This window comes from Oryctolagus cuniculus, chromosome 14, assembly GCF_051225735.1.
Source record: "Oryctolagus cuniculus isolate XC-2025 breed Fujian yellow rabbit chromosome 14, ASM5122573v1, whole genome shotgun sequence".
NCBI classification, from domain to species: domain Eukaryota; kingdom Metazoa; phylum Chordata; class Mammalia; order Lagomorpha; family Leporidae; genus Oryctolagus; species Oryctolagus cuniculus.
The window spans coordinates 90,188,912-90,216,853 of NC_142880.1; the positions used below are offsets into that span (position 1 = coordinate 90,188,912).

The following is a 27,942-nucleotide window of genomic DNA, read 5'->3' on the forward strand; positions in this document are numbered from 1 at the left end:
GAGACGTGACGCACGGCCGCAACACGCCCCGTGTGTCACCACTCTTCCCAGGTGCCCTGTGCGGGGCACCAGCGGCGCAGGCCCTTAGCGGGACCGGGGCTGACAAAGCCGGGCGGGGCCAAGCTCGGCCCTGCCCGGCCGGCCCCGCCCCGGGAGTCCGATCCCGGTTTCAGTGCGCGGGGCGGTGCGCGCGCCTTTCCGGCGGCCAAGCAGGTGAGTGGGGGCGGGGAGGGGGGCACGTGATCGGGCCCGGGCGCTGAGGCCCACTGCCCCCAGCCCAGGTGCGGGGCAGGGAGGGGTGCGCTCAGCCCCTGCGCACCTGGGCCCGCTCCGGCCAGTGGCGGAGGTGAGGTGGGGGCTGGGGTATCCGCACGGTCTGGTGCGGCGGGCGCAGGGGCTCCGGGAAGGGCGCCTCCGCCCGCTGCTTCCACGCCGCCGGCACAGGTGCGCGGGGCGCCGTCCTTCCGGTCGCGGGGCCCGCCGCGCCTCGCCGCCCTCCTGGGACTTTTGGCCCGGCCGAGGTCCAGCCACTTCGGGCGGAATGGCAGAAGACGGAGGTGAATTTTCCCCGAGAAGCGCGGAGGTGGGACGCTCACGCCGAGCGGGCAGGGTGGAGAGCGCAGGGAACGCGCCCCGAGCTGGCTGGGGAGGCCCTGCGGAGATGCCCCGTGTCCCCCTGACAGGCGTGGGTTCTTAGAGTCCGCAGAGGCCTCCCCTGTCCCGGAAGCCCGGAAATATCCGTAATCTACCCCTGCCTTGGGTCCAGCAAAACTTTGAAGCCTGCTAAGGCGGCGAGTCTGCAGACAGGTGACCCGGCAGGAGCCTGGACACTTTGCTGGGGGCAACCATTTCAGTGCCCGCAGAATGGAGTCCGGCGGGCCTGGGGCCAAACGAGCGGTGACATCGTGAGGCGCAGGGCCATCCACACGGTTAAGATGGGACAAGCTGCCGCTCACCGGCGCAGTTTGTCTTTGCACGGTTCTTCAGAGTTCTGATTTTCACTTCTGATTTCACCGTGGATGAAGCGGTCTTCCGATGAGCGTTTCCACAGGTGACGAGGAATTAAATCCATCCGTGACTCCTCACTCTTACTCTTGAGTGAGACTTAGGACCGAGATGCCTGCTGAGTGTGTTTATAGCCCAAATAGTGAGGGGTCTGCTGTCAAACTTGCCATTTATTGTGCCTTTTCTTCTGCATGTCTTAGGAGTGTATTTCAAAAAGCTGTAGTAGTACAAGCATCTCTGGAACTCAAACTTTTTAGACAACGAAGAGATAAAGGACAAGGGGACAAAAGTAATGAACACTGTTGCCATGGAGCTCCTCCCTTGTCCCAGTAAGCCTCGAACATTGAGCCACATGAGAGGACTGGACCTCCTGGGCCCGCCTTCTGCACCAGCCCCTTCAGTGACAGAGTTAGGGCTGCAGAAGGTGCATACCCTCTGTTACCCTTAGCTTCTCCACCTGCATTTCTTTTTCCTTTTTAAAAGATTGGTTAAAAGCAAGCAAACAAAAACAAGCCAATCACTGTTCATTTTTTTTTTTTTAAATATTGAAGATTCATGGAGGTTTCTTCTTTTTTTAAAGATCCGTTTATTTATTTGAAAGTCAGAGTTCCACAGAGAGAGAAGGAGAGGCAGAGAGAGAGGTCTTCCAGCCACTGGTTTCACTCCCCAATTGGCCGCAACGGCCAGAGCTGCGCCAATCCAAAGCCAGAAGCCGAGCTTCTTCCGGTCTCCCATGCAGGTGCAGGGGCCCAAGCACTTGGGCTGTCTTCTGCTTTCCCAGGCCATAGGAGAGAGCTGGATCAGAAGTGGAGCAGCTGGGACTTGAACCAGCACCCATATGGGATGCTGGCACTGCACGTGGTGGCTTTACCCACTACACCACAGCGCCAGTCCCGACTGTTCATTTCTTATGACTCAGTCCTACAATGGCACTACCACAGTGCCTTGCACACAGTAGGATTCAGTAAATACAGAAGCGTGAATGAATGTTGTATTTTCAGAGTAACTGATGTCTTCCAAAACAGTAATTTGTACATGGTCTTGAAGTGTGATAATATATAATTACAGGGAATGAAGCATAAATAGATATCTTACTAGAAATGGAGTACCCATTAATAAATAACTTATCATAGCTTATTATTAAATGGAGACATCCTTTTCTGCTCCACCTATTAACAAAATTAACTGATTGATTTGTAAGGGAGAATGACAGAGCTCTTCCTTCCACTGGTTCACTCCCCGAATAACCACAACTCCCAGTGCTGGCCAGGCCAAAGCCAGATGCCAGGAACTCCAACCCAGGTCGTTATCTGCCACCTCGGAGGCGCATCAGTAGGAAGCTGGGTGGGAAGTGGAGGAGCTGGGACTCCCAACAGGTATGGGATGTGGGCATTGCAGAAGCTTTACCTGCTGGGCCACAACCCCACCCTACGGCCTCAGCTCTGCTGCTGCCACACTGCCCCCATGCCTTAGTTCATGACCACAGGAAGTATGTCCCTTCCGTCTGCCCAGAGCACTCTTCTCCCTAACATCTGCCTGGCTTCCCCCTTCACTTGCAATTCTGTACATAGCTGTCACCTTCTCTGTGATGATTCCCTTGGTCCCTACTGAAAATGGTTACACTCTGCCTGCCATGCACCCCTCATCACCTTTCTTAACTTTGTTCCTTAGCCTCCTAAGTGTGCCACCCTGCTGTCACCCCCACTGGAATTTAAACCCCATGAAGCCAGGGATTTCAGCCTGCTTGGTACACTGCTAAACCTTCAGCATGCCTGGTGCACAGAGGTGCTCCATAAATACTTGTTGAATAACAGACCTCCGTTTTACAAAGCAAAATAAAACAAGGCCTTAGGAATTTCCAAATTGTGCAGCCCTTGAAAGTGAGATTATCCACTTTAGTTTTGGGCCTTTAAGAGTGTCAAGTCCAATACCATGTACCAGTAAGTCTTCAACGGTTGTTCCAGTATAAGCCACTGGAAGGAGAAATTCATTGTACCTTGAGCCTAGTAGTTACATTAGCAAATGATCCGCTTGTTTTTGAATGTGTGTCCAAATCATTGATTTCATGAAAGGAATCACCAGGCTTAGGGGAGGAGCTCGCTCTTTGCTTTACTTTGGATGTGGACTGAATACCTCCCCAGATGCTGTAGTTGGCCCCTGGCGACCACAGGTGGATGCCATTAGATGATTGTGTTTAAAAGAACTATGTTTAAAGCCGGCGCCGTGGCTCAATAGGCTAATCTTCCACCTAGCGGCGCCGGCACACCGGGTTCTAGTCCCGGTTGGGGCGCCGGATTCTGTCCCGGTTGCCCCTCTTCCAGGCCAGCTCTCTGCTATGGCCAGGGAGTGCAGTGGAGGATGGCCCAGGTGCTTGGGCCCTGCACCCCATGGGAGACCAGGAAAAGCACCTGGATCCTGGCTCCTGCCATCGGATCAGTGCGGTGCGCCGGCTGCAGCGGCGGCCATTGGAGGGTGAACCAACGGCAAAAAGGAAGACCTTTCTCTCTCTGTCTCTCTCTCTCACTGTCCACTCTGCCTGTCAAAAATAAAAAAAAAAAGAAAAAAATAAAAAAAAGAAAATTAAAAAAAAAAAATAAATAAAAGAACTATGTTTGGCCGGCGCCGTGGCTCAATAGGCTAATCCTCCACCTGTGGCGCCGGCACACCAGGTTCTAGGTCTGGTCGGGGCGCCGGATTCTGTCCCGGTTGCCCCTCTTCCAGGCCAGCTCTCTGCTGTGGCCTGGGAGTGCAGTGGACGATGGCCCAAGTGCTTGGGCCCTGCACCCGCATGGGAGACCAGGAGAAGCACCTGGCTCCTGGCTTCAGATCAGCCACGGCGGCCATTGGAGGGTGAACCAACGGCAAAGGAAGACCTTTCTCTCTGTCTCTCTCTCTCTCACTGTCCACTCTGCCTGTCGGGGAAAAAAAAAGAACGATGTTCATGGTTCACTGCCAACTTTTACCTCTAGGGAACTTTGCCTTTGGTGACTTTTATCTCTGAAAATCTGTAAATTCAGTTTTTCGAATCGAGTGTCATGTGTGAATATTTTGGCGCGGAAGCGAGTCCTGTCAGCACTTCCTTGGTCTGGGAAGACATGGACCCTCCCAGCCTGTGTGTCAGACTGTGCGTGGCTGTTCCCCAGCAGGTGTGGTAATGAGGACGAAGCATGTGCTGACCCAGCAAGTCTCTGCGTGCTCACAGGGGCGAATGTTTTGATTTGGACGTTTAAGACTCCACTTGGGAGTGTGTTAGCTTTCTGCAGTGTTGACATTCTGTCATTTTTGCTTTAGGGGGGCTTTAAAAAATGTATTGTTAATTGTTTTATTATCAATAGCTGCACGTTTGTGAGCTACAGTATACAATGTATACGACACACTTATACAATGCATGCTGATTAAACCAACATTCCCCTCCCCACCTTTTTTTTTTTTTAAGATTTAATTTATTTGTGTTTGAAAGGCAGAGTTACACAGGGAAAGAGGGAGACAGAGAAGAGAGATCTTCCATCCACTGGTTCACTCCCAAATGGCCTCAATGGGGCTGGGCCAGGCTGAAGCCAGGAGCCCAAGCACTCAGGCCATTTTCCACTGCTTTTTCAGGTGCATCAGCAGGGAGCTGGATTGCAAATTGAGCAGCCAGGACTCGAACCAGTACTCATGGGATGTTGGCATCACAGACTGCAGCTTAACCCATGGTGCCACAACAGCAGCCTCTCCCCTTCTGTTACTTTTTTAAGATTTATTTTACTTATTTGAAAGTCAAAATTACAGAGAGAAAGGGAGAGACAGAGATCTTCCATCCGCTGGTTTACTCCCCAGATGGCCAGAACAGTCAGGGCTGGGCCAGGCCAAAGCCAGGAGCCAGGGGCTTCTTCCAGGTCTCCCACATAATACAGAGGCCCAAGCACTTGACCATCTTCCACTGCTTTCCCAGGCGCATTAGCACATGGTGGCTTAACCTGCTGTGCTACAGTGCCAGACCCTTACAATACTTTTTGATTGGAAGCTTAGAGCTCTTTTCTTCTTCTTTTTGTTTTTTAAAGATTTATTATTTATTTGAAAGGTGGGGGACTGGCACTGTGGCATAGCAGGTAAGGCCACCTCCTGCAATGCCGACATCCCATATGGGTGCTGGTTCGAGTCCCAGCTGCTCCACTTCCAGTCCAGCTCTCTGCTGTGGCCTAGGAAAGCAGCAGAAGATGGCCTGAGTCCTTGGGCCCCTGCCCCCGCATGGGAGATATGGGAGTGACTCCTGGCTCCTGGCTTTGAATCGGCACAGCTCCGGCCATTGCAGCCAGTTGGGGAGTGAACCAGTGGATGGAAGACCTCTCTCTCTCTCTCTGCCTCTCCTTCTCTCTGTGTGAAACTCTGACTTTCAAATAAATAAATCAATCTTTAAAAAAGAAAAGAAAGGTGGAATTACAGAGAAAGAGAGAGAGAGAGAGGTCTTCTGTCTGTTGGTTCACTCCCCAAATGGCCACAACAGCTGGAGCTGCACCAATGCGAAGCCAGAATCCAGGAACTTCTTGGGGTCTCCCGTGTGAGTGCAGGGGCCCGAGGACTTGGGCCATCTTCTACTGCTTTCCCAGGCCATAGCAGAGAGCTGGATTGGAAGTGGAGCAGCCAGGACTCAAATCGGTGCCCATATGGGACACCAGCGCTGCAGGTGGTGGATTTGCCCACCATGCCACTACACTGGGCCCTCCTTTCTTCTATTTGTTCATAAAATGTGTACTAGGTTATTGTGAACTATAGTCACCCTGTTTTGCTGTGCAACACTAAGAACTTGTTCCTTTGATCTGATTTTGTACACTTTGTTATTTATAGGGCTCCTAGGTGATTAGACTCATAAATGCTTCATTATGTAAAACTCGGAATTAAGATTTAAGATTTTTATTGCCCTTTAAATGCTTAGAATAATGACAAAGTCTCCAGGTAATCTAGCTGTTCTGTGTGTTTGAAATGTGCTTGGGTATTTTATTCCTTTTTACTTGATTAGGCACACTCGTGTTTGCTTCTGGAACACTTTTTGCTACTCTGTGGACAAAGTCGGCATCAGGACAGGACAGGTGAGTCTAAGTGATCCTTCCGTCTTGACTGCAGGCCCGAGCATCACCGATGTCGTCCAGTGATGGAAGATCCAGGACTCGGGACCGGGGCTACAGCGAGGTCCCCGGGGACGCGCCCCGTGGAGACGGCACCCTGAGAACCCTGCAGAGCCTTCAGGACAGCGAGCTGGCCCTGAGTGCCGATCCCCTGCCCCCGCCCCCTCTCCCGTTACAGCCACCCTTCGGCCCCGACTTCTACTCAAGTGACACCGAGGAGCCTGCCGTCGCCCCGGATCTCAAACCTGTCAGGCGCTTCGTCCCCGACTCCTGGAAGAACTTCTTCAGAGGCAAGAAAAAGGAGCCGCGATGGGCCAAGTCCGTGTCTGACATCAGGTACATCTCCGACGGCGTGGAGTGCTCCCCTCCAGCCTCCCCGGCCAGAGCCAACCACCGCTCCCCGGCCAGCTCCTGCAGAGAGCCCGACGGTGGGTCCGGAGGAACCTTCCACTCCCGGAAAGAGGCGGATGCCATGATCGCCCACGATCCCGACGGCTCCCTGGGGCGACACACGCAGTCGGCCCGGACCTACAGCGAGAAGGTGGAGGAGTACCACCTGCGCTACTCCTACATGAAGTCCTGGGCCGGCCTGCTGCGGCTGCTGGGCGTGGTGCAGCTGCTGCTGGGGGCCGGCGTCTTCGCCTGTGTCACTGCCTACATCCACAAGGACAGCGAGTGGTACAACCTGTTCGGCTACAACCAGCCCTACGGGGTGGGAGGCGCGGGCGGCCTGGGCAGCATGTATGGGGGCTACTACTACAGTGGCCCCAAGACCCCTTTCGTGCTGGTGGTGGCTGGCCTAGCCTGGGTAGCCACCATTATCATTCTGGTGCTTGGCATGTCCATGTACTACCGGACCATTCTCCTGGACTCCCACTGGTGGCCCCTCACGGAGTTTGGCATCAACGTGGCCCTGTTCATCTTGTACATGGCCGCAGCCATAGTCTATGTGAACGACACCAACCGCGGCGGCCTCTGCTACTACCCGTTATTCAACACGCCCGTGAACGCGGTGTTCTGCCGGGTGGAAGGCGGCCAGATAGCCGCGATGATCTTCCTGTTTGTCACCATGATAGTGTATCTCATCAGTGCCCTGGTGTGCCTCAAACTGTGGAGGCACGAGGCGGCTCGCAGACACCGGGAGTACATGCAGCAGCAAGAGGTAAGGGGTTTCACACTCTCCTTTTTCCTGTCCTCGACTCCCTGCTTAAAAATGTGTAGTGATCTCCTGTTTGATTTTTTAAAGATTTATTTACTTACTGAGAGAGTTAACAGAGAGAGAAAGGAAAGTCTTCCACCTGCTGCTTCCCTCCCTAGATGACCACAGCGGGGAGCCAGGAGCTTCTTCTGGGTCTCCCAAGTGGGTGCAGGGGGCCCAAGGACTTGGGCCATCTTCTGCTGCTTCCCCAGGTCATTAGCAGGGAGCTGGGTAGACAGTGGAGCAGCGGGGACTGGAACCAGGGCCCGTAGGGGTTGCTGATGCGTCATAGGCCATGGCTTTACCCGCTATGCCACAATGCCAGCCCCCGGTCTTTTTAATGAGCTGAGTTTCAGAAGCCCTGGCTCAGTATCTGACATGCGTTTAGCTGGGGTAACTCACACTGGGGGTGCCCTTGTTAAAGCCAGGTGAGAATACAGTGAACCAAGTTCGATTTTTCTGGATTCCTGAGAACTGGCGCTGAGCGTGTACCCTGATAACTCACCTAATGCGGTTGATATTTCACCCTTATGTGGGGACATGGATGTTCCGAAATCAGAATGGAAGTCTTGCACTTGTTTTTATTTCTAGGATTTAATAATTAAATGTAATAATAGTAATAAGGGGAATAAATAATAATACCTGAAGGATATAATTGTGTAAAATCTGTATTTAAAATATTTTAGCTAAGCAGTGGTAAAAATGTTAAGGTCTATTCTTCTAGCCTCATTGCAACATGAGAAAAATCAATGTTTTTGCTTTCTCCTAAGTCAGTGTGTAGAGCAGAACCTCCTATACTACTGAATATTCTAGTATTTACCAGAAACTTTTCCTTAATTTTAGGTTAACTATATCATGAGGTTTTTTCCCCTAACTTTTTAGATACTCTACCTTTGCACTACTATAGAATGAAACTATAAAGAAAAATTAAATCCTGTCCTTAAAAAAGCACACATTTTCATATACTTGTCTATTGTGTTTTTAATCTTTTCCATGAATCTGGAACATAACAACAAAAATAATTTTAGTGTTGTAAAATTTTTTTTATTTATTTTCATTTTATTTGAAAGACAGAAAGATAGACATATCTTCCATCTGGTGGTTCATTTTTCAAACGCCCACAGCAGCCAGGCCTAGGTCAGGCCAAAGCCAGGAGCCCAGAACTCCATCCAGGTTTCCTATAACTGGTTGCAGGGACCCAAGCGCGTGAGCTGTCATCTGCTCCCTCCCAGGGTGTGTATTTGCAGGAAACTGAATTGTAAGCAGAGAAGTGAGGTCTCGAACCAGGCACTCCAATATGGGATGTGGGTGTCCCAAGCATCAACTTAACCAACGTGCCAAGCACCCACCCACACAAATAGCTTTATAACAAGTTTTCTATGTGTAGTACAAAGAACCTCAACCTCAATGTGATCTGTACGCTGTAGTCAGAGAATTTATTTATCTTTCTAGAACTCTTATATCTACAAATTTATCTAAGCACTTCTAAGCATGTTTCTTGAATTTACATCTCTCTACAAAATAGAGAATTTTAAATACTAATCAGTATAAAATCCAGATAGTAAAAGTCATACCTTAATTATAATTTCATGCTAGTTTAGCAATATAATATTTCAAAATAATAACATTTTTTAAAAGATTTATTTACTTAATTGAAAGAATTATGGAGAGAGGAGGGGAGACAAGGAGAGAGAGAGAGTTGTGGGTTTTTTTTTGCCAGGCAGAGTTAGACAGTGAGAGAGAGAGACAGAGAGAAAGGTCTTCTTTCTGCTGGTTCACCCCCCAAATGGCCGCTACGCTGATCCGAAGCCTCCCAGTCTCCTGTGCGGGTGCAGGGCCCAAGCACTTGGACCATCCTCCACTGCCTTCTCGGGCCACAGCAGAGAGCTGGACTGGAAGAGGAGCAACTGGGACAGAATCTGGCGCCCCGACCGGGACTAGAACCCGGGGTGCCGGCACCGCAGGTGGAGGATTAGCCTAGTGAGCCATGGCGCCAGCCAAGAAAGAGAGATTTTTCATTCACTAGTTCACTCTCCAAATGACTACAACAGTCAGTACTGGACCAGGCTGAAGTCAGGAGCCTGGAGCTTCATCCTGGTCTCCTATGCAGGTACAGGGGCTCAAGGACTTGGGCCATCTTCCACTGCTTTTCCAGGTGCATTAGCAGGGAGCTGGATCAGAAGTGGAGCATCTGGGATTCGAACCTGTGCCCACATGGATGCCTGCACTGCAGATGGCAGCTTTACCTGCCACGTCACAGTGCTGGCCCTGAAATAAAAACAATATTTCAAAATTCTACATGAATATTATTAGTTTGTCACCTTTAACACTTTTACTCATTTTTCCTTTCCCAATAAAAACTCACTGAGACTTCGTCATGCTGGATGGATGTGAGGCCCCTGAGGCTGAAGGTTGTGCCTGTCTGTGTGGCTTTTCTCTATTGATTTATAAGGTGGACGTCCCTGCACTTCAGCTGATGAGGTAGTGGGAGCTAGGAGGACACAAAGTCCCTGGGCGACTCAAAGTCCCCACCCTCTGGTAGTTCCTACTCCTGTGTCCGCTCCGGATTGACAAGAAATTCAATGGGTCCTCTGTGGCCTGTGGAGTACCAGGTTAAAGAGCTGGAGGGGCATCTGTCAAGCTGAAGATCAACCTCCGTAAAATTGAGGTTTATGAAGGCAGATGCATGGAAATATTTGCCAAGTGGCTTCATACACCATTGGAAAATCATTTTTACTCTTTCTGTTCCAGATAAATGAATCATCATTGCCATCGAAAAGGAAAATGGTAAGAATAAAGTTTACTGCACATTATACTTTGAGATGGTTAGATACTTTTCTCTCCTATTTATGTATCAACATACAAGAGTCATCCATCTGTGAAAGTGTACCTATTACACTGAGTTATTTTCTGTTTCTCTCATCTGGCTTTGTGATGCCAAATGTCACATCTGGGAATTTCTGTTCCACTGTTTACTAGCTGTGCCCATAGGTATGCCTTTGTTTCTTCATCTGTAAAATGGGAATAATAACACAAATTTCTTTTTTTAAATTTTATTTGTTTGAAAGACAGAGTTACAAAGAGAGGGTAGATACAGACAGAGGTCTTCCATCCACTGGTTCACTCCCCAGATGGCTGCAATGGCTGGAGCTATGCCGAACCGAAGCCAGAAGCTTCCTCCGGGTCTCCCACGTGGGTGCAAGGACCCAAGGACTTAGACCATCCTCTACTGCTTTCCCAGGCTGTAGCAGAAAGCTGGATCGGAAGTGGAGCAGCCGGGTCTTGAACTGGCGCCCATATGGGATGCCGGCACCTCAGGCCAGGACTTTAATCCGCTGTTCCACAGCACCGGCCCCTTCTTCTTCTTCTTCTTTTTTTTTTTTTTTTTTTTTTTTTTAATATCTCTTTCTTAATTTGATAGAGTTACAGAGAGAAGAGGAGAAACAGAGAGAGAGATATCTTCCATCTGCTGATTCACTCTCCAAATGGTCAACACGGCTGGGTTTGGGCGAGGCCAAAGCCAGGAGCCAGGAGCTACTTTTCGGTCTCCCATGTAGGTGAAGGGGCCACGCACTTGGGCCATCTTCTCCTGCTTTCCCAGGCCGTAGCAGGGAGCTGGATCAGAACCAAATCCGCTAGGACACAAACCAGCGCCCACATGGAATGCTGGTGCCAGCGGCAGTGGCTTGACCCGCTCTGCTGCAACACTGACCCCAGCGATGATATTCTGTGCCTCAGGAGTTTGCAGAGAGGATTAGTGAGTTGCTATCAATATAATTATTTATAAACATGTAATAATTTAATATATTTAATAGTCATTTTTATATTCATTAAATTTTTTCAAGATACTGTGCATTATTTCTATGGAAAGTCCAACCTTTGAATTTGTTTGACAAAAGATTATATTTCCTTGGCTCAAAACTCAGAAAGGTCTGTAATACAATCTCTTCTCACATTTTCATATCCCCCGGAGGGACCAGTACTATCGATATCATGGATTTCCTTCCAGAAGTGCTTTAAAAATTTCATGGAAAATGGAATTAAAAGATAAATTTAGGGGCTGGCCTTGTGGTGCAGCAGGTTGAGCCAGTTCAAGTCCCGGAGGCTATGCCTCCTATCTTGCTCCCTGTTAATGCACCTGGGAAAGCAGTGGAAGATGGCCCAAGTCCCTGAGCCCTGCCACCACCTGGGAGACCTGGAAGAGGCTCCTGGCTCATAGTTTCAGCCCCGGTTGTTGTGGCCATTTGGGGAGTGAACCAGTGGATAAATGATTTCTCTCTGTGTGTCTTTCCTTCTCTCTAACACTGACATTCAAATAAATAAATAGATCTTTTTTAAAAGTTTATTTGGGCACCAGAATTTTTTTAAATCAATGCGTAGTTACTTTATATTATATTTTCCATGAATTTTTCTTTTTTAATTTTTTTAAAGATTTATTTATTTTTCCGGTGCCACAGCTCACTAGGCTAATCCTCCGCTTGCAGTGCCAGTACTCTGAGTTCTAGTCCCGGTCAGGGTGCTGGATTCTGTCCCGGTTGCTCCTCTTCCAGGCCAGCTCTCTGCTGTGGCCCGGGAGTGCAGTGGAGGATGGCCCAAGTGCTTGGGCCCTGCACCCCATGGGAGACCAGGAGGAAGCACCTGGCTCCTGGCTTTGGATTGGCATAGCGCGCTGGCTGCAGTGGCCATTAGGGGAGTGAATCAATGGAAGGAAGACCTTTCTCTCTGTCTCTCTCTCTCTCACTGTCTACCTCTGCCTGTCAAAAAAAAAAAAAAAAAAGAGAGAGAGAGAGAGAGAGAGATTTATTTATTGTTTTGAGAGGAAAAGTTACAGAGAGAAGGAGAGACAGAGAGAGGTCTTCCATCCACTGGTTCAATCCCCAAATGGCTGCAACGGCCAGAACTGGGCCAATCCAAAGCCAGGAGCCAGGAGCTTCTTCCTGATCTCCCACGTGGGTACAGGTGCCCAAGCACTTGGGCCATCTTCAGCAGCTTTCCCAGGCCATTAGCAGGGAGCTAGATAGAAATTGGAGCAGCTGGGACGCCAACCAGTGCCCGTGTGGGATGCCAGCACCATAGGCAGTGTCTTTACCCACTGTGCCACCGTGCCTGCCCTTCAAATCCAGTGGGAAAGAAAAGCAGACCAAAGATTAGCAGAGCGTGGTGTGTATTCATCAAGGACTATAAATAACTTGCTTAGGGATTGCTTTTTCTTCAACCTCTCCCAAGGAAAGCAGCTGATCAGTGATGTCAGAGCGTCCTCCAGGACCTGTAGCGAGGCATGTTTTCTTTATTTTTTATGTTTTTTTTTTTTTTTTTTTGACAGGCAGAGAGGACAGTGAGAGAGAGAGAGACAGAGAGAAAGGTCTTCCTTTGCCGTTGGTTCACCCTCCAATGGCCGCCGCGGCCGGAGTGCTGTGGCCAGCACACCGCGCTAATCCGATGGCAGGAGCCAGGTACTTATCCTGGTCTCCCATGGGGTGCAGGGTCCAAGCACTTGGGCCATCCTCCACTGCACTCCCTGGCCACAGCAGAGAGCTGGCCTGGAAGAGGGGCAACCAGGACAGAATCCGGTGCCCCGACCGGGACTAGAACCTGGTGTGCCGGCGCCGCAGGCGGAGGATTAGCCTAGTGAGCCGCGGCGCCAGCCTTGGCATGTTTTTTTAAGAGTCAGTTGCACTGAAGTATTTCTGACCTGGGTGAGGTCACACAAACCGAAGAGTTTTGCTGGGATTTTTGCAGGCTATTCATAGATCTTCAGAAGTCAGTGGACATCTGACCAGGCTGGGTGGGTGAGGCTGCCTTCAGCTGTCTGCAGAATACTGAAGCAGTCTTTCTCACGAGGCAGCACAGACCTAGTGTTGCAAACCCACCCACTTAAACGAAGGTCAGAGGATTGCAGCTCTCCTCCTGGGACGTTCTCTGGACCGGAAGTGTAGTGGGATTTGTTTCAGGTTTTGCAACGTTTGCACAGCCTTCCCCTGTCGAGCCTCTGTAATCTAAAATCCCAAAAGCCAAAATCTGAAAGTTTTCGATTGTCGTGTCAGCACTCAACAAACTGTGGCCTGTGGAGCACCTGGGCTGCTCAACATGTGTCCCTGGGGAGTCCTCTGCCTGCCTGAGGGAATCTCACACATTCATCACGGACTCTGGTAACATTAGAGATGAGAAGCCCCACAGAACAGTCAGAACTGCCAGCTGCAGTCTGCCGATGAATTTCACCCTCTTCCCTGCTTCCTAGCAGAGAAGAACGCTCACCCCTCGTAGCAGAGCCGAGTGAGGGCGAGGACGTGAGTCTGAGCTCTAGCTCAGTGCCCAGCTCTGTGATCCTGGGGAAGTTTGCTCAGCTTCTCCGAACTTCAGTTTCCTGTCCCTTGTTTGGACTATATACTAGGCTGACTTTTTTTTTCTTTTAAAGATTTATGTATTTATTTGAGAGGTAGAGTTACAGAGATGGCAAGCCAGAGAGAGAGGTCTTCCATCTGTTGGTTCATTCCCCAAATGGCCACAACATCTGGAGCTGGGCCAGTCCGAAGCCAGGAGCCAGGAGCTTCTTCCAGGTCTCCCACACAGGTGCAGCAGCTCAAGTACTTGGGGCCATCTTCCACTGCTTTCCCAGGCCACAGCAGAGAGCTGGATCAGAAGAGGAGCAGCCAGGACTAGAACTGGTGCCCATATGGGATGCCAGTGTCACAGACAGAAGCTTAGCCTTCCATACCATGGTGGTTTATTTATTTTTTTTTTAAGATTTATTTTATTTATTTGAAAGGCAGGGTTACAGAGACAGAGACAGACAGATCTTCCATCTGCTGGTTCACTACCTAAATGACCTCAGTGGCCAGCACTTGGCCAGGCCAAAGCCAGGAACCTGGAACTCCATCCAGGTCTCCCATGTGGACGCAGAGGCCCAAGCACTTGGGCCATCATCTAGGGCTTTCCCAGGCACATTAGCAGGGAGCTGGATCTGGGCAGAGCAGCCAGGACTGGAACCAGTGCTCTGATATGGGATGCTGGCGTCACAGGCCACGTCTTAACCTGCTGCCCCATGCCAGCTCCCTCTGACTTCTTAAAGCTCCCTTGTTATATAAAGAGTTAAATCCTGTCAGTAGGTATGGGCAGTTGTGTGGTTATTTCCTGAGAAAAACTCCCTACACGGAAACCCAGTAGCACTTGGGCACTCACTGCTCATGACTTTGACCAGGAAGTCGGAGCTCGGACTCCCGCTGCTGCTGAAACCCAGAGACACCCCCTCCACCCACGGGGCAGCTTAAACAGGCACCTGCCGCAGCACTCTGAAATATTTAGAAGCTGGAGAGGTCATGAAATCGAAACCCATTGATTTGGACCAAAGGAGAGTCACGTGACGTTTTAGCATCAGGATTCATTTTCCAGATTAAGCATGCAGGAATTTATTAGGGTGAAGAAACGGCATCCTAGCCAGCGGAGAAGGCAGCGGAATGAATCCTCACAGCCCAGTGCGTTCCCTGGGACGCCTCGCTCGCTGGCGCTCCCACTCTCCCCGGTGCGCTGTCCCAGGTCTAGGTTATCCGGTTCCAGTTCCACCCTGTGCACAGCGCCCTGCTTCCCCCCTTCACAACCTTCCCGTTGGCTGACGGGTCAGCAGCCTCCGTGTCTGATCCCACCCCACGGGGGTGCTGGCAGTGAGTTGAGAGCTGGTAGTTTTTTTACAATGAGCTCCTGTTAACCCAGACCTCAAAGCCAGTCTCAGAGTAAGGAAGTCAGGAAACAAAGGACTTCAAAAGCTGCCCAGTGAGATAAAGAGCGAGGTTTGAAAATCCCATTTTGTGTTTGTTTGCAGTGCGGTCGGGGCCCTCCCAAGCCGCTGTGTTTGGTTTTGCAGGCTTAGTTCAACAAGCACTTCTTGAAGGCTCAAGGGGAGGAGAGGGGAGAGACCACTGTTACAAAGACCGCAGGCCCCCAAGCGGGAGGCTTTCCTCCAGCACGAGTCTGTGCGTCTGGTGTGCCACCAGGAGCTCAGGTAGCTAGCCGCGGGGGTGAACATAGTAGGTGCACAGTTTTCCTTGACTAGCCAGACGGTTCTGAGTTCTAGCTGCGGCTTTTCCTCCGAATAGCTGTGTGACCTTACGGAATTCACTTGACCCCTCCAAACCTCCCTTCTTCCCTTTCTTCTGGCATCCGCCGTCCTCACCAAGTTGGTTGACGATCTGGGCGCTGCCCAGTGGCACCCTGGACGCTCTTTTCCAACTCCCAAGCTGAGCATCGCTCTTCGCCTGCCCGTCCCAGAGGGCATTCCTCTGGCTCGTCCAGTCCTGCTGCCTCCGTCAGCTCCGTAACCTGACTCTGATACTTCCTCTCTGGGCTAGTGCACTTTATATTCTCTTTTCCTTTTTTGGATGCAGAATTTTCTTTCTTTCTTTTTTTAACTAAAAAGGCCTCTGAGAACCCGAGACAGCGCAGGAACTGGCCGGGGCTGGGCCAAGCAGAAACCAGAAATCTAGAAGTCTATCCAGGTCTCCCATGTGGCTGCAGGGACCCAGGTACTTGGGCCGTCTGCTGTGGCTTTCCCAGGTGCATTAGCAGGGAGCTGCATCAGAAGTGGAGCAGCCAGGGCTTGAACCATCACTCATATGGTATGCTGGTGCTGCAGGCAGGGGCCCTACCCACTGCGCCACAGTGCCGGTTCCATGTAACTCATTTTTGATCTCACTGCTTGACAGCTACTTATCTCAAGTTTCCATTGTCATTTTTTTCTCTTTCCATTTAAGTTGTCTTGTTCTATTTTTATTCCTAAATTTATTATTTTGAGTTACATTTACAAATGTTTTCATTTCATTTGAAAGGCAGAAAGAGACAGATACAGAGATCTACCATCTGCTGGTTCACTCCAAAATGTCTGCAACAGCCAGGGCTGGGCCAGGCCAAAGCCAGGAGCCCAGAATCCAGTCCAGATTTCTCACATGCGTGGCCGGGGCCCAAAGTACTTCAGCTGCCTCACGGGCTTCACAGTGGCAGAAAACTGGAATCGGAAGTGAAGCTGAAGCTTGAACCCAGGCACTCTGATATGGAATGCAGACCTCCCAAGAAGTGTAGTCTTATTTTTCAAGATTTACTTTTATTTATTTGAAAGCCATGGTGACAGATAGAGACAGAGAGAGAGTGGGATCTTCCATCTGCTGGTTCACTCTTCAAATGGCTGCAACAGCCAGGACTGGGCCAGATGAACGCCAGGAGCCTGGAACTCCATCCTGGTCTCCGTTGTAGGTGGCAGGGGCCCAGGGACTTGGGCCATCACCCACTGCCTTCTCAGGTTTGTTAGCAGGAAGCTGGACCAGCCAGGGATGTGGGTGTCACAAGCAGCAGCTTAAGCTGCTGTACCATCAGCATCGTCTAAACTGCTGGGCCAAATGGCAGCCCGTGAACCACAACTTTTTATTCCTGAACAGTTACGGGAGGGTCCTGAGAGTTCGAGACCCTGGCTTGGACAGTTCATCCTCCACCTCTGACAGGTGCATCACTGGGGTTGAGAGTCTTTTCACCTGTTGTGTACTCCCACATTCAAACACAGGTTCCTTCCGCTTCTGCAGAAACATTCCCAATACCCTTGTGCCCAGGGACGTGTGACTCTGAAGGGAAGTGTTACCATCTCCACTCTTCTTCCTGCCCCCTCTCCACTGTCTTCTAGGAACAAATCCGGGTAATCTTTCTGTGGGTGTGCCTGTAGTTAAACATAAATTCCTTTTTTCTCCCAAACTGCAGTGTGAAATGGCCGCCGGAGACAGACAAAGAGACCCAGAAGTTCACTGCAAAGAGCTGAGGACAACAAAAATGAAACCTGAACTCCTGAGTGGCCACATCCCCCCGGGCTACATCCCTAAGCCCATCGTGATGCCCGACTACGTGGCGTGAGTGTCCGTGGGAACTCCTCAGAAGGGAGAGGCTAGGGAGAGGGGGTCTCCTCTGGGCCTTCCGTCTTCCAGACTGATACTCTGTGTTCGGGGGTGGGCACTTGGCACAGCAGTTAAGACAGCCGGTGAGATGCCTGCGTCTGCATCGGAGCCCCAGCGGCTTTCCCACTGCAGCGTCTTGCTGTTGTAACGTGGACTCGGGAAGCAGCAGGTGCAGGCTCTGCCACCCACGCGGGAGACCCAGACGACTTTCAGCCTCGCCCAGCCTCAGCTGTTGGAGGCATTTGGGAGTGGACCAGAGACTTCTATCTCTTTCTCTCTATGTGTGTATGTATCTTTCAAATAATTTTTTTTTACAAATCTAAGATAAAATACTCTCCTTAAAATCATTTTTTAAAAGATTTATTTATTTTTCTTGAAAGAGTTACGCAGAGAGAGCAGGAGAGGCAGAGAGAGAGGTCTTCCATCAGCTGGTTCACTCCCCAATCCCAATTGGCCACATGGGCTGGAGCTGTGCCCATCGGAAGCCAGGAGCCAGGAGCTTCGAGCTTCTTCCGGGTCTCCCACGTGGGTGCAGGGGCCCAAGCACTTGGGCCATCTTCTGCTGCTTTCCCAGGACATAGCAGAGAGCTGGATCGGAAGTGGAGCAGCCGGGACTAGAACTGGTGCTCATAGAGGATGCCGGCACTGCAGTACCCGCCACGACACAGCGCTGGCCCCTCCTTAAAATCATTTATATGAAAAGCTGCTTGCTATCTGACAAGTAATACAGGTTGAACATCTCCGGTCCAAAAATCCTAAATCTGAAACATTCCGAAATGTAAAACCATTGGAACACCAACATGAGGCCACAGTGGGAAAATTCCACTCCATGACACTTTGTTTTGTGCACAAAGTTCTTCAAAGTATCGTCTACACTCTGGGCAATGTGTGTGTGCATGAAATATCGAATTTCCTGTTTAAACTCGCTCCCCAGCGCCCGGTGTCTCATTTGTGCATGCAGATCTCCGCAGATCCGCAAAGGTCAAACCCTGCCGCCCTCTGGTCCCTAGCGTCCGGGGTGGCATCGACCTGAGGGCGCAGCAGGGCCGCGGAGGGCCAGCTCGGGTGTCGCCCATCCCGCGGGTGTGGCCCCAAGCTGAGCCGGGTTCCTGTGCTTCCCAGGAAATACCCGGCCATCCAGACGGAGGACGAGCGCGAGCGCTACAAGGCCGTGTTCCAGGACCAGTTCTCCGAGTACAAAGAGCTGTCGGCCGAAGTGCAGGCCGTGCTGCGGAAGTTCGAGGAGCTCGACGCCGTCCTGAGCAGGCTGCCGCACCGCTCCGACAACCGCCAGGTCGGGCCCGCCTGGGGCGCCGAGACGCGGGCCGGGGGCGGGGGTGCGCCCCCTGCTGGCGGCGCCGGGGCCTGAGACGCCGCCCGGGTCGGCCGTGCGCTCCGACGGGGAAGGGAGGGCGCCGGGGGCGGGGCGGGGCGCCGGGGGCGGGGCGGGGCGCCGGGGGCGGGGCGTCGCGGGGCGGGGGGTGGGGCCTGAGACGCCGCCCGGGTCAGCCGTGCGCTCCGACGGGGAAGGGAGGGCGCCGGGGGCGGGGCGGGGAGGGGAGGGGCGGGGCGCCGGGGGCGGGGCGTCGCGGGGCGGGGCGCCGGGGCCTGAGACGCCGCCCGGGTCAGCCCTGCGCTCCGACGGGGAAGGGAGGGCGGAGGGGGCGGGACGCCGGGGGAGGGGCGGGGAGGGGCGGGGCGTCGCGTCGCGGGGCGGGGCGCCGGGGCCTGAGACGCCGCCCGGGTCGGCCGTGCGCTCCGACGGGGAAGGGAGGGCGCCGGGGGCGGGGCGCCGGGGGCGGGCGGAGACCCGGGCAGCCCGCGTGTGCGCTATCCCGCACGCGAGCGCTGTGAGGGGCGTGCGGGCACGGCGGGGCCGCGGGAGCATTTGCTGTCGTGCTGGCCTTTTCTGCTTAGATTTCTCACATTTTTATCTACAATAGGGATGCGGTTTTTTTTGGGGGGGGTCAGGTGTGTATTTTTTTAAGTAGTTCACCGTAAATCCACCCCTTCAGGCCTCTGAGTCTGTCGTGTTTAGTCTGCACAAGAGTTGCTGCCATCGCGACGCAGGCGGCCGCCCCCGGGGGAGCCCCGCATCCCGCATGGCCATTCCGGCCCAGGCCTGCCCGGGACCCAGCCGCTGACCTGCCTCGTGTCTCGCGGCTTTGTCTGGAGCGTTTCTCGGAAATGCAGTCTCAGTGGTCCCTTGTTGTCTGACCTCTCCCACTTAGCACAGTGTTTTCACTGCTCCTCTTACTTTCTTTTAAAAACGTTTATTGGGGCCGGCGCTATGGTGTAGCAAGTAAAACCACTGCCTGCAGCGCTGGCATCCCAAATATGGGTGCAGGTTCCAGTCCCGGCTGCTCCTCTTCCAGTCCAGCTCTCTGCTGTGGCCTGGGAAAGCAGTAGAGGATGGCCCAAGTGCTTGCGCTCCTGCACCCACTTGGGACTCCCAGAAGAAGCTCCTGGCTCCTGGCTTCAGATTGGTGCAGCTCTGTCCTTTGGGGCCATTTAGGGAGTGACCCAATGGATGGAAGACCTCTCTGTGTCTCTGCCTCTACCTCTACCTCTTTGTAACTCTGCCTTTCAAATAAATAAATTTTAAAAACATAAGAAAAACAGTGTACTTTCTAAAAAAAAGGTTTTTTTTATTTATTTGAAAGAGTTACAGAGAGAGAGAGAGAGAGAGATCTTCCATCTGCTGGTTCACTCCCCAAATGGTCCCAACAGCCACAGCTGGGCCAATCTGAAGCCAGGAGCCAGGAGTTTCATCCAGGTCTCCCACATGGGTGTAGGAGCCCAAGTACTTGAGGCATCTTCTGCTGCTTTCCCAGGCCGTTAGCAGGGAGCTGGATTGGAAGAGGAGCAGCCGGGACTCGAACCGGTGCTCATATGGGATGCTGGCATCACAGACAGTGGCTTAATCCATTGCACCACAACACCAGCCCCTAATTAAAACTTAAAACTCACACAACTTTCCAAGGGATGTCAGATGCCTTCATGTGAACATATACACCTACATGCACATAAATTCTCCTGAAAACTTGTGTCAGGCATCTTGGTTTCAGTTCCATCTTTTGAAGTGTATGTTTTTAAATCAGTTCTGATTATGAGCTAGCTAAGCCACAGGCGTGCAGCAGTGACATTTTCCCAGTCCTGGAGCGATGGAGTAGTATTGGCCAAGAGACATCAGCATGAGAAGCAGGAGTGGCACCATTTGGAAAACACCCAGGCCCGCAGGTCCCAGCAGGGCGAAAACACCCAGGTCCACAGGTCCCAGCAGGGCGAAAACACCCAGGTCCACAGGTCCCAGCAGGGCGGCCTGGTTTATGGCCCCCCCAGGCACTGCATGTGGGAGTGAGAAGCCCCCCAAACCCAGATCAGCACAGGCTGGGGAGCAGGTGGGCTGGCTGAGAGGCAACCCTGGCCCGAGTGTCTGTGGGCGGGGGTGGGCGCTGGGGTTTTCCCAGAATGCTGCTGCACAAACCAGCTGCACTGGTGACCTCTCAGGTTTAAGGTGACCTGGCAAATACGGTAACCAAAGTAATGGGCCCACAGCCACTGTCGGTGTCTCCTGCAGGCATTATCTGAAGCAGAACTAAGAACTGCCTCATGGGCCGGTGCCGCGGCTCACTAGGCTAATCCTCCGCCTGCAGCGCCGGCACACCAGGTTCTAGTCCCGGTCGGAGCTCCGGATTCTGTCCCGGTTGCCCCTCTTCCAGGCCAGCTCTCTGCTGTGGCCAGGGAGTGCAGTGGAGGATGGCCCAAGTGCTTGGGCCCTGCACCCCATGGGAGACCAGGAGAAGCACCTGGCTCCTGCCATTGGATCAGTGTGGTGCGCTGGCCGCGGCGGCCATTGGAGGGTGAACCAATGGCAAAGGAAGACCTTTCTCTCTGTCTCTCTCTCTCACTGTCCACTCTGCCTGTCAAAAAAAAAAAAAAAAAAAAAAAAAAAAAGAGAGAGAGAGAGAGAGAGAACTGCCTCACACAAGTTGATTTCTGAGCCTTTCACCTGATAGTGTCCTGCGAGGCCCTATTCATTTTCCGGCCTTGTCCCCACCAAAGCACAGGTGGCCTTTCAAGGCCGGGGGTCCTCTGGAGGCACAGGTCTCTCACACCTGGTTGTGCACCCTTTAAAAAGCAGAAGAGCTGGGGCCAGCATTGTGCACAGCCGGTAAAGCCACCACCTGTGACGTGGGCGTCCCGGTTTGAGTCCAGGCTGCTCCACTTCTGATCCAGTTCCCTGCTAATGGCCTGGCAAAGCAGCACAAGATGACCCAAGTGCTTGGGCCCCTGCAACACACATGGGAGACCTGGAGGGAGAAGCTCCTGGCTCCTGGCTTCGGATCAGCCCAGTTCCAGCTGTTGCAGCCCTTTGGGGACTGAACTAGGGGATAGAAGACCTCTCTCTCTTTCTAGCTCTGAGTTTCAAATAAATAAATTTTTTTTTTCTAAAGCAAAGCAAACACAAGACTTCTCTGTGTCTGTAAAGTAGGAACGCTGGCCGAGTAATCCCTCCAGTCCTCCCCACCTCTTAGATTCCATTTCTGTGACAAACCCCCTGGGGCTGGTTTCCCGGCTCTGGTCTCTGCCTGCGTTTCCCACGTGGCAAGCCCAGCCCCAGCGCCGGTTTCTTCTGGTCCAGGCCCTGCTGCTGTCTCAGTCGTGACCCTGGCATTACCAGGTTCAGTGTTGCTGCTGGCAAGCGGTGCAAATGCAGCCTATCTCATGGTCTTATCTGGAACAGACACTGAGGAGTTCCCGTCAGTGGGGCGAGGATGCGGGTAGCCTTGGGGAATGTGCTCCGGAGACGCTGCTGCAACTGGGACTTCCGGCCCTCCGTTTTCTGTTGTCAGATTTACAGTGTCCAGCAGGCTCTCCGCAAAGGTTTGCAAGGTTAATAGGAATCTGCTCCCTTCAGGGAGGTCCAGCCCTGGAACAAACTCTATTTATTACAAAGCTTCGAGTAAAGATAGGAGGAATGTTGCAGTAGCTAATGTTTTTTAAGACTTCTTCATTTATTTGAAAGTCAGAGTTACAGTGAGAAATGGAGACAGAGAACCCTCCATCAGCCAGATCACTCTCCAAATGCCTGCAACAGCCAAAGCTGGGCCAGGCCAAGACGGAGCTTCATCAGGGTCTCCCCCATGGGTACGGGGAGCCAAGCACTTGGGCCCCATCCTCCGCTGCTTGCCCAGGCACGTTAGCAGGGAGTTAGATCACAAATGGAGTAGGTGGGACTCAAACCACTGCCTGTATGGGATGCTGGCGTACCAGACCATGGCTTAACCCACTGTGCCACAATGCCTGCTCCGTGGCTGTTTTCAAAACTGGAGTTGTCTCCGCCTCTTCATCCTGATGCCTAGGGAATGGAAGAATAACTTCATAAAGAGGATGAACGTGACGGTAGCAGCTGGGGTGTGGTTGTGGGTACCAGCCACCTTCTAAGGATGCCAGCTAAGTGAAGCAGCTTACAGCCTCATGAGGTCGTGACCCCATCTTCCCCATGAGGAGACTGAGTCCTGGGGTGTATAAACAGCCTGTCCGGGGCCAGCTGGCTGGCAAGCAGTGATCCTAGGCCTTGGCTCTGGTTCTGAGCAGGACCTTTCTCCCTGGGTCCCCGTGCCTGGCAGAGTCAGCCCTCAAATATCTGTCCAGTGAATTGAAGTTTTGCAGGGGAATAGGTCTATGATCGTCTTAGGTAAAAATTGATTATTATTTTTGTGCTTTGAGACATGATTTGAGTAAATGTAAGTTTTTTTAAGAAACCTTTTATTTAATGAGTACAGATTCAGTAAGTACAACTTTAGGAAGATAGCGATTCTTCCCACCATACCCACCCTCCCACTCTGACCTCCTCCTCCCTCTCCCCTTCCCAGTCCCATTCTCCATTGAGATTCGTTTTCAATTAACTTTATACACAGAAGATCAGCTCTATACTAGGTAAAGATTTCAATGATTTGCACTCACACACACACACAAAATATAAAAAACTGTTTGAGAACAAGTTTTGCAGTTAATTCTCATAGTACAACTCATTGAGGACAGAGGTCCTACATGGGAGTTAGTGCACAGTGCCTCCTGCTGTTAATGTAACAATACTCTGATGTATGACGTCCGTGATCACCCAAGGTTCTTGACATGAGCTGCCAAGGCTATGGAAGCCTTTCGAGTCCACAGTCTCCATTGGTATTTACGCTAGGCCATGAGCAAAGTGTAAGTTCTTGCCTCCCTTCAGAGAAATGCAAGTGTTTTAATGCAAGTGTACATGTGTTGTTTTTAGGAACATGAGAGAATTTCAAGAATCCATGAAGAGTTCATGAAGAAAAAGAACGTGAGTAAAACAGTTTGCTTCTTCAATGTAGGTGCTTACGCAGGGACAACCGGTGATCCCTGGCTGAGTTCTTTGAGCTGAAGCATGATCTCCCCCCAACCTTGGCTGTGGCTTCGCTCTCTGAGATTTAGTTACCTGCAGTCAGCCATGACCTGAAACGATTCAGTAGCGAATTCCAGAAATTAGCGGTGCGCCAGTGTCCAGTGCACACCTTCCTGAGTACTCAGGTGATGGAGTCACCAGCTCCATCCTGCCCTGAGCGCAAGTCACTGCTTTGTCCCTACACCGCCTGCACTGTTGGCCACGTAGTTGCAAGCTTGGCTGTCAGAATGCCCGTCAGGGCATCACAGTGCTTGTGTTAAAGTAACCTATATTTTGCTTACTAATGGCCCCAAAATTGCAGTGGTAATGACTGGCAATTTATGAGAGTATATTGTTATTGTTGTTTTATTTTGTTATTGCTGTCACTGTTGTAAGTTAAACGTTATCCTATATTTATGTGTATAGAAAAAAAAACATAGTTTGTGTCAGGTTTGGTATTGTGTGAGGGGCCAGACATCCATTGGGGATCTTGGAATGTCCCATACTTGAATCAGGAGGCTTCATGTTTCCTTTTTATATTTCTTAAAACGTTACCTGTTAGGGAAAATAGGTGCCTGCTGGTCTCTCTTTCTTTTTAATTCATTTATTGAATGAGTTATAGGCAAGAGGGAAAGACTTCCTGTTTATCTATTGATGGAGTGAGTGATTTGAAAGTTACACAGAGGGAGAGACAGAGAGATCTTCTATCTGCTGGCTTACTCCCCAAATAGCTGCAATGACCTGGGCTGGTCCAGGTCGAAGCCAGAGTCCAGAACTCCATTCAGATCTCCCACGTGAGCCATCTTCTGCTCTTCCCAGGTACATTAGCAGGACGGTGGATTGGAAAAAGCAGCTGGGACTCCAACTGGTACTCCCAATATGGGATGCTAGTGTTGCCACTAGCAACTTAGAAGAGAATTTCACTTGTTTGAATGGCAGAGAGAGAGATGTCTTCCGCTCATTGGTTTCCTCCACAAATGCCTGCAAGACCCAGGACTGGGTCAAGCTGAAGGCAGAATTTGGGAACTCCAATCAGTTATCCACGTGGTGGCAGAGACCCAAGTACTGGGACCATCTTCCACTGCTTTCCCAGGGGCATTAGCAGGGAGCTGGATCTGAAGCAGAGCAGCCAGCACTTACACTGGTGCTCCAGTATGGAATGCAAGTGTCATAAATAGTGAGTTAACTCTCTCTGCCAGAATGCCCACCCCGGTCACTTTTTTTTTTTTTTCAATCTCTCCTGAATACGCCTGTTGTGTTGCTTTTACAACCTAGAGAAAGAACACTGATGTGCAGTTCTTCGTTTCACCCACATTGCGATCCAAAACCCGAACTTACTCTACAATTTTCTAACTCTGTCCTTAACGGAATATCACAAATCAGTAGGAGCGCGAGAGAACTGTTATTAATATTTTCTGTTTATTATTTACTCTTTAGTTGTACTTGAGATGTCTAAAGATGCCTCCGCTCTTTTAATTTCTTACCTAATTTTGCTGTGAACCTAAAACCTAAAAAGGGGGCTGGCGTTGTGGCGCAGTGGGTTAAGCTGCCACTCCGGCATCCTATCCGAGCACCAGTCCCAGGCCCAGTTGCTCCATTTCCTGGGAAAGCAGCACAAGGTGGCTGAGCTCCTGCCCCTCCCGTGGGAGACCCAGCCGAGCTCCTGGGTCCTCCTGGCTTTGGCCTGAACCAGCCCAGGCCGTTGTGTCTTTTTGGGGAGTGAACAAGCAGGTGGAAGACCTTTCTGTCACTCTGGCTTTCAAATAAATAAATAAATAGATCTTAAAGAAAAAGCTGCTCTGAAACACAAGGTCTGTTTTTTTAAAAAGTAGAAAGCAAAATAAGTCAGGCACGGAAGGAGACATCTTGCGTGTTCCCCCTTCTGTGTGGAAGCGAAAAAGTTGATCCCGAAGAGGTGGAGGTGGACCAGTGGTTAGGCTGGGGCGGGGGTGAGCAGTAGGGGCAGGGAGAGAGTGCTGTCAGCCCCTGGGTGCAGCTGGGTAGGAGTTGCTTCTTACACAGTAGGGTAACTATGATTGGCAATAACTAATGGAATATTTCAAAATAGCTGACATGATTTTGAGTGTTCCCAATACAAAGAATTGGATAGTTATGCCAGTTACCCTGCTGTGATCATTACACACGGTACACATGTATTGGAATGTTACATTGTTCCCCCTAATACGTACAATCATTATATATCAATGTCGATTTATATATTATATATTTATTACTATAATAAAATATATAAATATTTTATATATATTTTAATCATGTAGAGGGGTAGGCATTTAGCCTAGTGGTTAATACACCATTTAAGACACCCATATCTCACATTGGAGGGCCTGGGTTCAACTCCTGGCTCAATTTCCTGCTAACACACACCCTAGGAGGCACTGATGATGGCACAAGTAGTTGGGTTTCTGCACCCACATGGGAGACCTGGATTGGGTTCCAGCTTGCACCCCTTGCCAGGCCTGGGTCTACTCTGGGTATCTGGAGACTGAATGAGCAGATGGGAGCTCTCTCGCGCTCCCTCTCAAATCAATCAGCACATTTTTACAAGTAAAAAATATATATAGTAATAAACCACAGAAACACGCCTTGCTTCTTTTTGTTGTTGTTGTTAATATAGAATTAGCTGTTGCTGTTAAAATCTGTGGTAGGTAGTCCTGCCTGTATGGTCATTTTCTGGTTGTGGTTGTATGTTTCTGTAGTCATCAGTGAGGAAGCTGGGCTAAATAACAGCTGTGTCTCTTTTACAGGACCCTTCATTTCTGGAAAAAAAAGAACGCTGCGATTACCTAAAGAACAAGCTCTCCCACATAAAGCAAAGAATTCAAGAATACGATAAAGTAATGAATTGGGATGTACAAGGGTATTCGTAAACTGTACTTGAAACTACTTTTTCAAACAGTGAATTTACTATTTATTTGCTGCCTTTTTGATACTCATCTCTCTGGTAGAGGAGCAGGTGCTGTCTGAATTGCTTCCAGTTGGGTAACCCGGGATGTAATGGTAACCAGCGTGACTCAGACATTCAAAACGCGTTCAGGATTCCCCACGGGCCTCTGCTCGAGTGGAGGTCTTCTGTGTCCGTGCGTGCAGCCTCACGGGCGTCTGTCTCCTTTAAATGTGGTGTCATCTCAGAGACCCTGCCCTTGTCGTGTGAGGAGCCCGCAGGTTTTCCTGGGGAAATTTTCATAAGAGAAATCGCCATGCATTCTTCTCAGCAGGAAGCGAGTGACACCTTTTCACAGTGTCAGTTCTCCCCGGGGAGGGCTTTGAACCCCAGATCTACATTTTCACACTTTGTCATCCTAGGCAGCTTGGTCTCTGTGCCCGTTTCCCCTCCTGATAGTACTGACCTCAGGGGCGGCAGGGAAGAGCAAGTAACTTCGCATTTGTAAAGCATGTAGAACGGGAGCGTTATATTAGCACTGGTGGGTTGAATAAACTACGGCCAATGAGCCTCAAGAAAGCATCCTTAATGAGCAAGCTCACCGGCTACCATAACACCAGGTCTTTGTGCGTGTTGCTGTCAGCACTTACCACACGTGGCCTCAGGCAGGTGCTTCTTGGGAGCTGTGTCCCATGGGTGCAGCTCGGCCGCCTGTTTGGAACCAGTTTCACTGTGCACCTGCGTCTGTTCCCACAGCCCAGCCTGTGCTGCAGGCATCACGCAGCATCGCATGGCTGTTGTTGCCTTTCTCCCCGCTTTCAGGAGCCCCCCCCCCCGGGCCCCTTTGATGCTACCGTTACGTAGACTCTCCCTTGGGTTTATCGGGATGTTTCATCTTTCCAAGAATTATCTTGGCTTTAGGGTTTTATTAGTATGAAAAAAATGATTTTCTAAGTTCGTCTTCATCGGATCCCGTTCAGTGGTCTCTATCTCGTAGATCAGTTCGCAGGTGTAGAATTACAGTTTTTGCCAGGGACAGACAGTTGTCATTCAAGCAGTATTCACAGGAGCTTGCTGAGTGATCAAACCAAGTGGAAAAGCAGAAGCCCCGAAGGTGTTGGCACTGCATGGACTTCCTGGTTTTACTTCACTGCTGTCGACTGTTAAAATACGAATCCTGTGGTTCGCAGACTGGAGGACCTGTGCTGTGTCTTAAGAGGTAGTATCAGGCTGGCGCTGTGGCGTGATGGGTAAAGCCATTTGCAGCCATCTGGGGAGTGAACCATTAGATGGAAGACCTCTCTCTTCCTCTCTCTCTCTCTCTCTGCCTCTCTGTAACTTTGCCTTTCAAATAAATAAACAAATCTTTAAAAAAAAAAAAAAAAGTAGCA

General features: G+C 50.9%; 1 protein-coding gene across 4 annotated transcripts; it reads left to right on the forward strand.

Annotated features, from left to right (window-relative positions):
* Window positions 1–55: 55 nt before the first annotated feature.
* Window positions 56–27,942, forward strand: MARVELD2 (MARVEL domain containing 2). Of its 4 annotated transcripts, none has more exons than XM_051853424.3 (7): window positions 56–213; window positions 6,109–7,272; window positions 10,060–10,095; window positions 17,044–17,189; window positions 18,357–18,528; window positions 23,518–23,568; window positions 26,415–27,942. In XM_051853424.3, exons 2-7 carry the CDS (start codon window positions 6,124–6,126, stop codon window positions 26,535–26,537), a joined length of 1,677 nt encoding a protein of 558 aa, XP_051709384.3. In that variant the 5' UTR covers window positions 56–213; window positions 6,109–6,123; the 3' UTR covers window positions 26,538–27,942. The 4 variants fall into 4 exon arrangements, with proteins under 4 accessions (XP_051709384.3, XP_051709386.3, XP_002714121.5 ...); XM_051853426.3 differs by lacking the exon at window positions 56–213 and adding an exon at window positions 230–346; XM_002714075.6 differs by lacking the exon at window positions 56–213 and adding an exon at window positions 354–583.